The 17,218-nt window shown below is 38.4% G+C and overlaps 1 protein-coding gene across 1 annotated transcript in view; it reads right to left on the bottom strand.

The window, feature by feature from the left end:
- Positions 1-17,218, bottom strand: part of CDK14 (cyclin dependent kinase 14) — a 1,122,917-nt gene that overhangs the window by 278,284 nt on the left and 827,415 nt on the right. Inside the window, exon 12 of the mRNA XM_053714025.1 lies at positions 7,451-7,499. Within this exon, the coding sequence (XP_053570000.1) occupies positions 7,451-7,499 (49 nt within the window). The remainder of the gene's footprint in view (positions 1-7,450; positions 7,500-17,218) is intronic.

Below are 17,218 nucleotides of genomic sequence, written 5' to 3'. Positions count from 1 at the left end.
CTAAACCGCCAACCCCCACATCGCAAAACAATAAAGTAATTAACCCCTAATTCGCAAATAACAATTAAAATATTAACCCCTAAATTACCAACCCCCCCACATCGCAATAAACCTAATTAATCTATTAACCCCTAAACCGCAAAACCCCCACATCGCAATAAACCTATTTAACCTATTTACTACCGCACAAAGTATTAACAAACACCTAAACCGCCAACCCCCACATTGCAAAACAATAAAATAATTAATCCTTAATCTGCAAATAACATAATTAAAATATTAACCCCTAAAGCACCAACCTCCCACATCGCAATAAACCTAATTAATCTATTAACTCCTAAACTGCCAAACCCCCACATCGCAATAAACCTAACTAATATATTAACCCCTATACCGCCAACTCCCCAAAACCCAAATAATTTAATTACTAAGCCCTCTAAATTAACCCCAATTACTACTAAATTACAATTAAAATAAAAAATCCTAACATTAAATTACAAAAAATAAAAAAGTCTAACATTACAGAAAAAAATAAACAAAATGATCAAAAATAAAAAATATTATACCTAATCCCTATGATATGCTCGTTTTCAAGCCCATTAAATTCCTAATCTTAAAAAAAATAAAAAAAAATAAATCCTAAAACTAAGCCCCAAACAGGTACTCACCGTTCCTGAAGTCCGGCTGAGAAGGTCTTCTTCCAGGCGGCACCATCATCTTCTATCTTCATCCGGAGCGAAGGCGGCGCGGATGTGTGGAGCTGGCTTCCCCGATGCTTGGATTCTCAGCATCGGTCCTCAACGGCGGTCATGCGATCATCCGTCGATAACTTAAGATTGAATGCAAAGTCCCCAATATTTATTGGGGTACCTTGCATTCCTATAGGCTGAAATTTTGAAATCAGCCAATAGGATGAGATCTACTGAAATCTTATTGGCTGATGTGAACAGCCAAAAGGATTTCATTAGCTCTAATCCTATTGGCTGATTTCAAAATTTCAGCCAATAGGAATGCAAGGTACCCCAAATTGAATGCGGTACCTTGTATTCAATCTTCGGTGTACGACAGACATCGGATGGAGAGGAGCCTCCACACCGGCGCTGAGGACCGCCGCTGAGGACCGCTGCTGAGGATCCACGCATCGGGGAAGACAGCTCCACACCTCCGCTCCGTGCCGCCTTCGTTCAGGATGAAGATAGAAGATGATGGAGCCGGCTGGAAGAAGACCTTCTCCGCCGGACTTCAGGAACGGTGAGTAAATATTTGGGGCTTAGTCTTAGGCTTTTTTTTTCTTTTTTGGGGCAGCTTTTTTTTAGGTTAGGGTTTTTTGGGCTGGAAAAGAGCTGATTGCCCTTTTAAGGGCAGTAAAAGAGCTGAATTTCCTATTAAGGGCAATGCCAATACAAATGCATCTTTAGGGGCAATGGGTAGTTTAGTTTTTTTTTTTAGTGTTAGGTTTTTTTATTTTGAGGGGTTTGGTGGGTGGGGGGTTTTACTGTTAGGGGGTAATTGGTTATTTTTGTAAGTAAAGAGCTGTTTAACAGGCAATGCCCTACAAAAGGCAAGATGTCCTAGCATAGTTAGCATGAGGCAGCCATTGTTATGCCCCCTTCAGGTTAGAGTACATATAGATTCTGATGGTTTAATTACAGAAAATACATGTGAAAATGCATTAAAAATAGGTAGAGGTTATAATTTATGTACTAGCATACAGGTATTTCTTACTTTTAAGCTTACAAAAGTATCGGTTTCAGACAATAGTTCTTAATAAGTTTGAGCATAAATTCAAATATTCCTCAACAATTTAAACATTATAGGACTGCCCCTTTTTACCAAGAACAATTAAGGTAAGAATTAAAAAACAGAAGTTTTGGAAATATTCCTCACTCTACTACTGGACTTCCACCTTGCCAACTAATGCTGTGCCAATTACTCTGTACTATGCTAAAGCTGCTAAAAACCAGTACAATCTAAAAAAATTGTACAATTGTCAAAACTGGAGATGTCGTTACTGGAAAGAAGTAAAGATCAATAAAGTTTTGGAAAAAAAACATGGTGGGCATGTGTTAAATGTCATAATGCTCAAAAGAGACTTGGGGTCACAATAACTGTAGATCTGCAGCACAAGACATCAGAAACAAAGCAGACATTTGGTGTGGTATGTGGTATGACTAATTAATCTCATCATAAGGGAATCAGAACTATGAAATGAACTAAGTGAAATGTGAGTGGAGGAAAATTAAGACAAGAACCATTAGACATATTAGACAAAAGACCCAGTAGTAATCTAATTCTAGAACATCATCAGAGATTCTCCATAGAAACATTAATGGTTGTTTATTTATTTCATTTATGTAGTTATGATTGTATTGTTGTTATATTATTATTTATTGACTACAGAACACAATAAACATGGGTGAATGGATATCCGAAATTATACTAGATTAGCTATCTGTTCTTAAGAAAATAAATTAACCTGGCTACTGTGGAACTAAGAATAGCTAGCGATTTATTTGATATTTTTAAAATAAAAAGGGACGTTTTTTTCTTATGGTTTTATAGACTGAGTAAACAGCGACATAACCAATATGCATAACACATTTTTGCTTCTATCTTTCACTATGATGTAATTGTACTGTCAAGTGAACGTATTTTAAAAAAGACAGAAGAATGTGGCAGACTAAAATGATAGGTATTCATACTGTGCTTGACACAAATAATTTGTAGCTTTGTTATGTCATCTAATGTTAAACCTATGGAAACCAGCAGGTATGAGCTTTGAAACCTAGAACAATTCTCCTATTGCTTTTCACACAGCCAGGACCATAATTCAGTTGTCAATACCCTGTAATGAGCACAGAATCTGTTAAGGAGGAAACAGTAGGGATACAAAAAATGTTCTGCTTATTATAGATACGGGCTTTTGTTTTAAAGATGAGGATAACTGAATTCTGTTTGCTAAACTCAAAGTCATTACTGACTGAGATGTTTATTATTTGTTCAGAAGCAAATGTTCAAGCTTACCGATACTGTAGCATCTACTTGAATTGTTTTGCATTCGGCTGTTTACAGGAATACATCACTCAAAATATTATTTTTTAAAACGTCACCATTAATACTATAGTACACACTTTAAAATGAAATTTCATACTGAAAATTATTTAAGAATTTGGAAAAGTATTAAAAACAAGCTCATCAAGAGGAGTGCTCAACTTGAAAACGCACAAAAGTTTTAATAGCTTCTTCCATGGGAAGGTGCAACCATGGGGCCTATCTATCAAGCTCAGAATGGAGCTTGAGGGCCTGTGTTTCTGGCGAGCATGCAGCCTGCCTCTGAGCAGGTAAACAGACATCGCCGGAATTCAACCCGATCGAATACGATCGGGTTGATTGACACCCCCTGCTGGCAGCCTGCAGGGGGCGGCGTTGCACCAGCAGCTCACAAGAGCTGCTGGTGCAATGCTGAATACGGAGAGCGTATTGCTCTCCGCATTCAGCGAGGTATGTCGGACCTGATCCGCACTGTCAGATCAGGTCCGACATAACTTTGATAAATATCCCCCCATAAGTCAACTTGTTCTATTTAGGTTGAAGAACTCTACTAAAGAATATGGGGCCTATCTATCAAGCTCCAAATGGCAGGCTCGCCAGAAACAGCAGTTATGAAGCAGCGGTCTAAAGACCGCTGCTCCATAACCCTGTCCGCCTGCTCTGAGCAGGCGGACAGACATCGCCGGAATTCAACCCGATCGAGTACGATTGGGTTGATTGACACCCCCTGCTGGCGGCCTGCAGGGGGCGGCGTTGCACCAGCAGCTCACAAGAGCTGCTGGTCCAATGCTGAATACGGAGTGTGTATTGCTCTCTGCATTCAGCGAGGTATGTCGGACCTGATCTGCACTGTCGGATCAGGTCCGACATACCTTTGATAAATATCCCCCTATGAGTCTGATCCCATAAAGGAAGTCTAGGGCCCCAATTTATCAAAAGTCTTGCGGACCTGATCCGACACTGCGGATCAGGTCCGCAAGACCTCGCTAAATGCGGAGAGCAATACGCTCTCCGCATTTAACATTTGCACCAGCAGCTCACAAGAGCTGCTGATGCAACGCCGCCCCCTGCTGACTCGCGGCCCAGCAGGGAGGTGTCAATCAACCCGATCGTATTCGATTGGGTTGATTTCCGGCGATTCCTGTCTGCCTGCTCAGAGCATGCGGACAGGGTTATGGAGCAGCGGTCCGTATGGAGCTTGATAAATGGGCCTGTAAATCTCAAATAGAAACTAATTATTTTTGGAGTGAAGCTAGCACCAGATATAGATTTCAGTCTTTCAGTGAGGTGTAGCGAAATGAGTTCAGATTTCACTGTCTCCATCTCTCTTGTTGTGTAAAAATATAACCAATATAAGATTCTACTTTATCAGTACAATAGAAATATCAGCATCTCCAGCATGTGTTATTAGATGATGGCTAAACAAAGCACAAATAAGATCCCTCCATCTAATCATAGCAGACATCTGCAAGAAACCATTTCATCTGCCCTTAAAATCTAAGCAAAAGGTGATCCTCTACTCATGCTTCTTAAAAAAAATATGGGTTACTTTTGTAGACATAACTACATATTTTAGTTAAGTGTTATGTTCTCCTCAATTATTCTAATTATTGCACACATTTTAAAGTTGGATACGCAGTTAGTCATAAGTATTTTAATGTCTTTGCTAATTGAAAAGTGCATGTGAAAAGCTTAAAATTAGAACCAATACTATTAAAGTAAAGCAAATATATACGTTTTGGTGAGTCACAGATAAGGCTGCCAGATGTAAAATATTCAACTGAATAGTACAGTATTTTAGCAGGCTGTCCAGGAAATTCTTCACAAAAATACTGGACATTTAAATATCCATTTTTATTTTATTTTTTGCCTCAAAATGAAAAATATACAGGTGGGACCAAAATAGGGGGGTAATGTAGAGATGGGGGGGCGTTGTGACCTGTCACCAAAAATTGTTTAGTATTTTTGTGGAGGCAACCATAGTCACAGATCTGCGTATGACACTACACAACACTACAAAACACACTGCTAAAGTAAAGAGAGACTGAGGTGTAGGGTGACCATATTGCCACTTTAAAAAGGCACAAATGAAAAATACATATGTCAGGGTTCTTATAATGGAACATAATTCAAAACATTTCTTTAAACATCCCTGGCATATGTATTTTTAATTTTTTTCCCTTTTTAAAGCGGCAATATGGTCAGCCTACTTAGGTGGTAACAATGCAGCTCAGCTAATCAGATCCCTGTGTACTTTTTAAGGGAACATGGAAGTCAAAATGAAACATTTATAATTCAGATAAAGTGTAAAAAAATGTACAGGTAGCCCTCAGTTTACGCCGGGGTTAGGTTCCAGAAGGAATGGTTATAAATCAAAACCGTTGTAAATTGAAACCCAGTTTATAATGTAAGTCAATGGGAAGTGAGGGAGATAGGTTCCAGGCCCCTCTCAAAATTGTCATAAGTAACACCTAATACATCATTTTTAAATCTTTGAAATGAAGACTTTACAAGCTAAACAGCATTATAAACCTAATAAAATAATCACACAACACAGACTTCACTTGCATTTTTCTGCAAACAGTTCTTTCTATGCATTCCAATCTGGACTGATTTATAGACAGGAAGATCTTGTTCCTTTGAAATCTGCTCGATAGCTCAGGTCTAGTTAAACTGATTAATTTCAGCGTGCTTGGCTTTGCTGCAACACAAGTGGACAGCTCCACCTACTGGCTATTTTGATAAATGCACTGCTTCTCAATGCTTTTCAATAGCAGTCACATGACTGGGGAAAAAAGGTTGTTATTCTGAAACGGTGTAAATTGAACCGTTGTAAAACGAGGGCCACCTTTCTAATTGAATTCTGTTTTCAAATGTGCCTCTCTTGGGGCTTCATTACGTAAGATACGCAGGATATTTTCAAGCATATTCACTTTAATCTGGGCCTTTATTTTTCAATCACGTTCAAAAAGAAAATATACAGAACAATATATGTGTGAAATGAATGCCAGCAATCTTTTAATCGGAACTTGAAAAACAAACAAGCAGCATGTTCAAGCAGTGCTAAAAAGATACATTTTTGTGTTTATTTTCAAGGAGGGGTTCAGTGCCTAGAGACATATAACAAAAAGTAAATCTCTAATTGGATCAAAAATAAAATACATGAAATTATGGTATTTAGAATTTCTGTTTTTCATATCTTTGCAAAAATAAAATGAATCCACCTATGTGTTTTTCAATCACTTTTTATTTTTTGTACATTTTCTATTGCATTCTTTTTTATTTGCCTGCAACCTTCTCACTCACACATATTACACTATTATCTGAATTACTCTCTCATTGCCCTCTCTATAACTCTCGCTTCTCTCTCATTCACTCACTCATTATCTCCCCTTTCATTCTCACCCTCTCTTACCATCTTATTCCCAATCTCAACAAAAACATAAAACTGTTTGCATAATGAAATATGTATTATGCTGTGTCATAAGTTTAGTGTGCGTAAACTTATGTATTTAAATGTTTTTCCTATGAAATAGCCTGTGTTCATCACTCTCTCTCTCCCAATAAAACTACACAGTTAAATCCAACTCATTATCATTGTCTAATATATGGAAAAACAAGTTGTAATTTTTTGATGATACACTGGTTTCCCATTGTTATAACTTCCTTGTGCAGAGATCATCGTAAAGTAAGTAACACAATTAACGCTGGCACATTCACGCGTTTACATATTGCTAGCAAACAATGAATATGATCCGGAAATTAATTTTAAAAACAATTTAAAAATATCACCCAAATTTTCATACAATGGGGCCCATTTATCAAGGGCCGAATTGCCCCTGATGCCCCTGTTTCCGCACAAGCCTTCAGACTCGCCGGAAACAGCAATTATGAAGCAGCGGTCTTAAGACTGCTACTCCTTAACTGGTCCACTGCCTCTGAGGCTACGGATATCAATAGGCCTGATCCTATATGATCGGGTTGATTGATACCCCCTGCTAGCAGCCGATTGGCCGCGAATCTGCAGGGGGCAGCATTGCACAAGCAGTTCACTACCATACACTGTCGGCATTCAGCAATGTCTGGCGGACATGATACGCTACAGTGTATCATGTCCGCCAGACTTTGATAAATCGGCCCCAATTTTTTTACACATGACAATTCAAACGGACTTGAACAGGTACAGCAGACCATTAAATCAATGGCTCACTATCATCATCACCAGCTGTAACACCAGTAAATGTTGGTCTAAAGTTTAGGCAAGGCAAATTATTAATTATGAGACACAATTTCTTGTCCATCATTTTTTGTTTTAATTTTAACTCAACAACATAAAATATAGAAAACATACAATTACATTTATACTGCAGTATTATGAAATTTGAATATAAATACTTACTTATTCCAAGCTTGTCGAAGGTTCTTAGGCCCGTAGTGCGGAAAGCGTTCTGTAAAATACAAATAAGTCATGCTAAATGAATTGTAATTTTATGTTTAAAAGGGTTTATAATCTGAAAGACAGAAAGTGTGTAAGTACAACCCCTGAAACAGTATATCTGTTTTAGTTAGTTTAAGATTCAGTAATGCTTTCTGCAAATTATAGGTTGTTTTCTGACTAATTATCGGAAAAAAGTTTAACAACAAGTTATGGTTTATAGGCATGGAAAAGAGTATATGCACATCATATTTCATCATTATGTATAAATAGAAATGGTAAACAGATAACAAAAATGTATGTAAGATTTTTACTAAGCAATTCAGTTTTAAAGGCATTAGTTTACAGAAGATTAAGGAAGATTACAAAAGAATAATACAAAATATTTAGATGGTATGCAAATTTATATTTCAACCCCAAACTATAGTAAAGTCTTAATTATAGTAACAGATTCATTTTCAATTTTCTAGCAATGATATTGAAAAAATAACAAAACATGTTGAAAAAAAGTCTCATGAACTGGTTTGTATAGCAAGGGGTACATTTTTATCTCTATGAATGTGCTTAAAGGGACTGCGTGCTGTAAAAATCCCAGCATAAGAGTATACAATGCATGACAATTTGCATGGTCTGAGGAAGGGGATTGCCCCAAAACATCCTGTTAATAAACAAAGTATGTTATTGTCAAAACCAGAGAGCGCCTGTCTGCTTTTAAAGGTCTGTATTACTTTATAGTGCACCCTGGATGTTGTAACAAGTAGAGTGAATGCTGGTTCATATATTGGATTTGTATAATATATATAAAGGTAAAAAAAAGTAGCAAAGGTACACTCTCACAAACAAGTACCAGGGTGCAAGAGTATAATCAATATCATAAACAAAAATCTGCACTCACTGGATTTAAATGTGTAAAAGATCCTTATTTATTGCATGTGATGTTTCGGGGCATTTACCCCTTCATCAGACAAACAAGTGAGACAAACAAACATTCTTTTATAAACCAGTGGCCGCACCCCCTGTGTTAAAAAAAAAAACCCTGCCAAGGTGGCTACCATAGCAACCACAATAATACAGTGGCAACAAATGCTCTATGGCAACAAAGTGTCAAATAGAAACCATGATATCAAATAAATAACAAAGTGTTCATTAATACAAAACATCTTAATGTGAAATAATAATAAACTTCTATGTACAGGCTCTTGACACTATCTGAATCTCTGCTATCAAAGCCTCTTATTCATCCTTGGACAAAGTATTATTATTGCGTTCATACTGAACTCCTAAATGTTTGGCTTATTATGATGTAGTAAATCACATGACAATTTCTCTACCTAAGCAATGAACTATAATTATAACGACTCACACATGTAAGTGTACTTTATCGTGGCCATAGTAAAACGGGTGAACAGTCGTCTATATCATTCCTCATTGGTAAATGGGAGCTGTGTACTGTTATTTTAATGTAACCATCTGTCTTGGACATAACATTGTTTAGAAAGTCAGTGGCTTAGGAACTTAAAGGGCCACGATACCCAAATGTTGAAACATTTGAAAGTGATGCAGCATAGCTGTAAAAACCTCTAGGGCCTCTGTATAGTCTCTTGCGCATGCGCAGTTGCGCTGAAGGGACGCCACACGCACTAGCAGGATCACTACCAGGTAAAACACATAAATTGTTCTTTCACTGTTTGTTTTGTAAGGTCTAAGGATGGGGGCAACCCCGAAAACGTTCACCTGAAGTAATGTTTGGTTGTCAATTACGGAGAGTGCCTTTCTTGTTTAATTTGGCATATTACTTTTTGAAGTGCACCCTGGAGGCTGTATTATAGTAGAGAGTGTGGGATCCATTTGGAACTTTATATTGATTATTTTGATCTCTGCACCCTAGACATATATTGTTTACTTGGACTGTTTGTGTGTTCTGCTGACATCCTGTCATTTTGGACATTTTTGTTTTTACTTTTTCTATATCACGGTGTGGTGATTTGGCATCTATTATGTCACAAACACAACCCCAGCAAATAGCTGAGACTGATGGAATAGAGGGGACTACTGTGTTTAGTTCAGTGAAGCAGATGCTAGCAGGATAAGATTTGATGAGTTGGCCATTAAAACAAAGAGGGAACAGCCTGAACAGTTATACAATCAACTTTTTAAATTGAAGAAAAAAGAAATAGATCTGAAATGGCATGGTTGTTATCTTTCAGACTATCATGGAAGGTCTTTCATCCCAAAGGGTTTTAGGGTCAAAAATGTCCCCACCATTGGTCGCAACAATGCCACCTTTTGCGTCAAATGGTGTGGGATATTAAATAAATGTTCCCTTGATTTAATCTTACTTGTCATTGATGAAGTCACCACATTACTCAAACAAGTGGAAAATGAGGTGCTAGCATTTGAAACAATGCATCAGGATAAACTGGAGGGTGATGGTGAAGAGAATTGGTTGTCCAAAATAAAAAATCAAGTGGAACAATGTGAAAATGAACTAATTTCCTTTAAGGAATGCAAATGGGAAGCTGTTACTAGTGACTACAGGGAGAAGAAGGTATATAAGTGGTTATTGGGCCCGGAGGAGAGAAGATTTGTCTTCAGGAATAGAAGACCATGGGTGTATAAACCAACCCTAAATACTATCTAAAGCTCTGATAACAGCTCAGACCCTGAACAGGGTGATTCTTCTGATTTGGGCACTACCACAGGCTCCCAACCCATGACCACCCGGTCAAAAAACGCCTCAAGGGGAGGCCACACCCCAGGAGAAGTGGTCACAGGGGTGAGGGGATCTGCCCGGGGGAGACCACCACGACAGTGGCGTTGGGGTTTTGAATTAAGTAACATCATTAACCTCAGTTCCTATCAACTAACATTTGTTGAACAAGGGATCCTTGAGAAGGGGCTGAGTTTTGTGCCCACGGCAAGATTGGATAAATTCGATTTACATGTTGACCTGTATAAGTTTAACAGAAAACTACGTCTCAGAGAATATTTTGGGAAAAATGACCACCCCACTGAAGTTTTTAAAAAACGTAGTAAATTTGATCCTAAATCGTCTAATGCCAGCATTAATACCTATACACGAATGGTAAGGGAGGATTTTGAAACTGCTATCAACATGACAACCCCTGTAAAAAATAATTTCTCCAAAGATGAGTGGAAGGCACTAAAGGATCTGAAGGAAAACCACAACCTGGTTATACGCAATGCTGATAAGGGGGGTGCACTGGTCCTACAAGACTATAAGGACTACAGACATGAGGTAATGGCACAGCTGAACGACACAACAGTGTACCGTACACTGCCACATGATCCCACCTCTGAATTCAAGAAAACCATTGATGACTATCTGGAAACAATATTTTCAGCGAATGTTCTAACCAAGGCAACATATGAATTTTTGGTTGTGGATTTTCCTGTAGTTCCAATTATCTATACTCTACCGAAAGTCCACAAGGACCCTGTCAGGCCCCCAGGACGCCCAATTGTGTCGGCTAGGGGCTCTGTGTTACAATCACTTGCAGTTTATGTGGATGACATCTTGCAACCACTTGTTGAGCAAATGGGCTCTTTCCTCCTTGATTGCATTGAAATGGTTAAGCTGCTACAAGAAGTGGATGAATTGAATGGGAACGACTTGCTGGTTACCTTAGATGTAACCAGCCTGTACACTGTCATCCCGCACGAAGAAGGGATGGCCGCAATTAGATCTACACTGCTCAATACTCCGTATGTGGGTCCACCGGTTGATGTGATACTGCAGTTGCTTGAATATTGTTTGAAAATGAATTATTTCAGATTTGAATCTAAATTCTATCTACAGATATCAGGCACAGCGATGGGGTCCAATGTGGCCCCATCCTATGTCAATCTTTTTATGGCCCAATTTGAAACCCTGGGTACCACTCTCTTTCAAGATCAGAGGATACTGATGTTTCACTGGTACATAGACGATCTGTTTTTGATCTGGAGGGGTGACCAACAAGGATTGGATTCTTGGTTTAAAGAACTAAACGAAGTGAATGATAACCTGAAGTTCAAAATCACCTTTGACAACCAGACAATTGATTTAATTGATTTAAGAATATATAAATCTGGTGCTGGTTTGAGTACAACGTTATATCAAAAACCCACTGACAGAAACTCTATCTTGCAAGGAACAAGTTGCCATCCACCGTTCTTGAAAAAGGCCCTGCCCAAATCGTAGTTTAAGCAGGTCACTCGGAACAACAGTGACCAAGACAATAAACAACTGCAATTGGATGAGATGAGAAACAAGTTCAAGCAGTGCGGATACAATAAACAACATCTTATATCTGCTTACACTGAGGCTATCACTACCACACAGAAGGAAGTTTAAGCAGGTCACTCGGAACAACAGTGACCAAGACAATAAACAACTGCAATTGGATGAGATGAGAAACAAGTTCAAGCAGTGCGGATACAATAAACAACATCTTATATCTGCTTACACTGAGGCTATCACTACCACACAGAAGGAAGCATTGAAGAAGATTGAACCAGAAGCACCAGCAAGGGAGCGGATGATACTCACAACCACCTTTACCCCTGATAAGGTCACTCTGTTGAAGATTTTACGTGACCACTGGGACATTGTCTCAACTGACAAAGGACTGTCCTGTGACTCTATGGACTTACCTATTGTTGGCTATAGAAGGGCGGCCTCCTTAAGAGATCATCTGATGCGACCCGATAATAGACTAAGTTACAGGTCTAAAACATGGTTAGACACCACCAAAAATGGGTGCTTCCGATGTAGTGGATGCACCACATGCAGTGGGATGACCCAGAGTAAATTTTTCACACATCCTTGGACAAACAAGAAATTTACAATTAGACATAGGGTCACATGTATCACTAATTACATCATATACATGATTAACTGTCCATGTGGCAAGTTCTATGCCGGCAAGACACAAGACGATGCCCACACTAGAATGGCCAACCACAGGTCAGCCATTAGAGCGGGCCTAAACAGTGGCAAATCAGACCAACCTGTGGCCAGGCATTTCTTCCAGGCAAAACATAAAAACACAGATTTACGATTTATTATCATAGATCACATCCCACCCCTTCCTAGAGGTGGCGATAGAGGTAGGTTGCTATTGCGAAGGGAGAGTAGGTGGATTTTCACATTGGACACCTTAGTCCCTAAGGGACTAAATGTCAACCTTGATATGCAATGCTTTTTGTGAGTATCTACCTCCTGGTAGGTGTGTCTTGATTCCCAGAATAATAATATTCTCTAGGTTTAAATCTTTTGAGTATTGTATAGGTATTTCCTGGATAAGCTCTAGATACTGATTGTATGCTTTAATAGCTGTCAAGTATTTTCTGAGTATATCTGACAGGGATGTGTGGTTAATTATTGGATGAATCTGGCTTCTTATATTCCCCTGACATGTATAGGCTATATTAGCCCAAGATTTGGGCCATGTGAAGAGCTGGTACGTCAGTGTGTGGGGGATGAGGTACCATATCATCTCTAGTGAGTCTGAGTTTAAATATCTAATTTCACACTTATTTTTTGACATGGCACAACTGTACTTTTTGACATGGCATAACTGATATTTCTTGGCATGGCATAATGGGTATTACTTTCTCTTTGGGTGATATCTTCACTGGTCAGTGTATAGGTATATAGGATCCATCAAGGCTTTGTATGTATTGGACTGCTGAATATAGGGGATATCCCCATATGTGACATTATTTACTATAAGATTTTTGTGAAACTGTGTCAACGCAATATTGTGACAGCTGTTGATGACTTATGGTTGGTTTATCAGCATTTGATGTATCTGATGTGATAGGTTTACGGCCAATATGTCATATTACCCACCTGCCCCGTTATAAGTGATAGGTCATACTATAGAATACTAAGCAATTGGGGTATGTTGTATCAGTTTGTGCTAATGTGAAGCCCGCTCTATGATAAATGAATATATGTTCTGGGACACTAACATGTCTGATTGATACCAATAGAATCATTTGTAATAGGATAACTGTTGTCCGGTTACGATATGCAGCATATGTATGTGTATCGGCATGATGCGTTATAATCATAACACTAGACAACAACTTGTGATTGGTTTACGAGTATGGATTACATACGATTGGTGGTTATGCTATGTTTACGGTTGCCAGGCAACCTTATGCTAGCGATATATTAAGTGTACGGGATGCACTTTATTGCATGTAACATTAAGCCTGCTTTATGAGGAATATATAAACATAAATAATTATATAAATGTGATAGTTAGGACTTTTACGTGATTGACAATATATATCCACCGCATCACCCTTTGTTATAGCAGCGCAGCACATATATGCAATACATACGCATTACTCAATTTTGTTCCCCATACACTCTGTATATACTGTATATAATGTCTCTTGCTGATTTGCGGTTGTGTTTGTTTTTAACTTTTTAATTAACCTTTTGCCTTGGTGACTCTTTTGAACCTCTAGGGCCTCTGTATAGTCTCTTGCGCATGTGCAGTTGCGCTGAAGAGACGCCACACGCACTAGCAGGATCACTACCAGGTAAAACACATAAATTGTTCTTTCACTGTTTGTTTTGTAAGGTCTGAGGACGGGGGCATCCCCGAAAACGTTCACCTGAAGTAAAGTTTGGTTGTCAATTACGGAGAGTGCCTTTCTTGTTTAATTTGGCATATTACTTTTTGAAGTGCACCCGGAGGCTGAATTATAGTAGAGAGTGAGGTATCCATTTGGAGCTTTATATATATATATATATATATATATATAAATATACCGGTGAAACTCGAAAAATTAGAATATCGTGCAAAAGTTAATTTATTTCATTAATGCAACTTAAAAGGTGAAACTAATATATATGACAGACTCGTTACATGCAAAGCAAGATAGTTCAAGCCGTGATTTGTTTTAATTGTGATGATTATGGCTTACAGCTCATGAAAACCCCAAATCCACAATCTCAGAAAATTAGAATATTGTGAAAAGGTGCAATATTCTAGGCTCAAAGTGTCCCACTCTAATCAGCTAATTAAGCCATAACACCTGCAAAGGGTTCCTGAGCCTTTAAATGGTCTCTCAGTCTGGTTCAGTAGGAATCACAATCATGGGAAAGACTGCTGACCTGACAGTTGTGCAGAAAACCATCATTGACACCCTCCATAAGGAGGCAAAGCCTCAAAAGGTAATTGCAAAAGAAGTTGGATGTTCCCAAAGTGCTGTATCAAAGCACATTAATAGAAAGTTATGTGGAAGGTTAAAGTGTGGAAGAAAAAGGTGCACAAGCAGCAGGGATGACCGCAGCCTTGAGAGTATTGTCAGGAAAAGGCCATTCAAAAGTGTTGGGGACTTTCACAAGGAGTGGACTGAGGCTGGAGTCAGTGCATCAAGAGCCACCACACACAGACGGATCCTGGACATGGGCTTCAAATGTCGTATTCCTCGTGTCAAGCCACTCCTGAACAACAAACAACGTCAGAAGCGTCTTACCTGGGCTAAAGAAAAACAGACCTGGTCTGTTGCTCAGTGGTCCAAAGTCCTCTTTTCTAATGAGAGCAAATTTTGCATTTCATTTGGAAACCAAGGACCCAGAGTATGGAGGAATAATGGAGAGGCACACACTGCAAGATGCTTGAAGTCCAGTGTGAGGTTTCCACAGTCTGTGTTGATTTGGGGAGCCATGTCATCTGCTGGTGTTGGTCCACTGTGCTTCATTAAGTCCAGGGTCAACGCAACCGTCTACCAGGAGATTTTGGAGCACTTCATGCTTCCTTCCACAGACAAGCTCTATGGGGATGCTGACTTCATTTTCCAGCTGGACTTGGCACCTGCCCACACTGCCAAAAGCACCAAAACCTGGTTCAATGACCATGGGATTACTGTGCTTGACTGGCCAGCAAACTCGCCTGACCTGAACCCAATAGAGAATCTATGGGGCATTGCCAAGAGAAAGATGAGAGACATTAGACCGAACAATGCAGAAGAGCTGAAGGCTGCTATTGAAGCATCCTGGTCTTCCATAACACCTCAGCAGTGCCACCGGATGATAGCTTCCATGCCATGCCACATTGAGGCAGTAATTGCTGCAAAAGGGGCCCAAACCAAGTACTGAGTACATACAGTATGCATGCTTATACTTTTCAGAGGTCCGATATTGTTCTATGTACAATCCTTGTTTTATTGATTGCATGTAATATTCTAATTTTCTGAGATTGTGGATTTGGTGTTTTCATGAGCTGTAAGCCATAATCATCACAATTATGACAAATCACGGCTTGAACTATCTTGCTTTGCATGTAATGAGTCTATCTCATATATTAGTTTCACCTATTAAGTTGCATTAGTGAAATAAATTAACTTTTGTACGATATTCTAATTTTTTTAGTTTCACCTGTGTATATATATATATATATATATATATATATATATATATATATATATATATATATATATATACTGTATATACACATAGTAACATAGCAAATACATAGTATCATAGCAAATACATAGTATCATAGTAAATGAGGTGGAAAAAAGACTGAAGTCCATCTAGTTAAACCTATACAAATCTAATATACTTACATAAAAGCTCCAGTTAAAGGGAAATAATACTCATATGCTAAATCACTTGAAACTGATGCATTATAACTGTAAAACGCTGACAGGAAAATATCACCTGAGCATCTCTATGTAAAAAAGGAAGATATTTTACCTCACAATCTCCTCAGCTCAGCAGAGTAAGTTCTGTGTAAAAAGTTATAGTCAGCTGCTCCCAGCTGCAGGTAAAAAAAATAAATGAAGAAATGAACAGCAGCCAATAAGCATCAACAGTGCTGAGGTCATGAACTCTTTTACTGTGATCTCATGAGATTTGACTTAACTCTCATGAGATTTCATTTAAACTTCCTTACACTGAATAGGGAAATAACATGAGAGTGCACGAGGCTCATCCCTTCGGCTGTCCCGGTACAGACATACTAATATGCTGCTTAGAAATCCTTTACAATGGGATGTGGCTACTGAGGAACTTTTGAGGTAAAATAACTTTCTTTTTTACATAGAGATGTTCAGGTGATAATTTCTAGTCAGCTTTGTACAGCTATACTGCATCACTTTCAAGTGTTTAAACATTTGGGTATTATGGCCCTTTAAGCTAAAATGAATCCCATTAAAAAAGGTGACCCATTTAACACAAGCAATGTATCCAAACAATTTTTAAATGTATCTAAGGTATTGGCATTCACTACCTCCTCTGGTTATGAGTACCACAATTTTATTGCTCTTACAGTGAAAAAACATTTCCGTTTCAGGAGATTAAATCTCCTTTCCTCCAGCCCTAAAATGTGACCTCTTGTCACAAACAATTTTCTTGGAATAAACAGAACTTCTGTCATCTCTGTATATGGTAAGACTTAGAATGAAGATTATGGCACCACTTACTAATAATATAAAAAAGGGGGGTCTATAACCATTCAGATAACTTGTGTTGTGTGGTATTGGTGCTTAGTATCGAAAACACTACATTACGAAATTGTTAGAGAAACTAAACAAAAGATGATACTATGTAAGCACTCGAATAAGACCATTGAATAAATTAGAGTTTGAAAAAAAGTCATACAAATTAAAATATAAATCTTTATTAGAACATGTTAAAACCTGGGTGTATTAAAAAGAAAGTGCTGGCAGAACTTCCAGTTAGAGAACTGGTTATCAAAAGGG

Source organism: Bombina bombina, chromosome 5, assembly GCF_027579735.1.
Source record: "Bombina bombina isolate aBomBom1 chromosome 5, aBomBom1.pri, whole genome shotgun sequence".
In the NCBI taxonomy this organism is placed as follows: Eukaryota; Metazoa; Chordata; class Amphibia; order Anura; family Bombinatoridae; genus Bombina; species Bombina bombina.
Note: the sequence above shows the minus strand (reverse complement) of the source record. Positions and strands in the feature narration are given on the sequence as shown.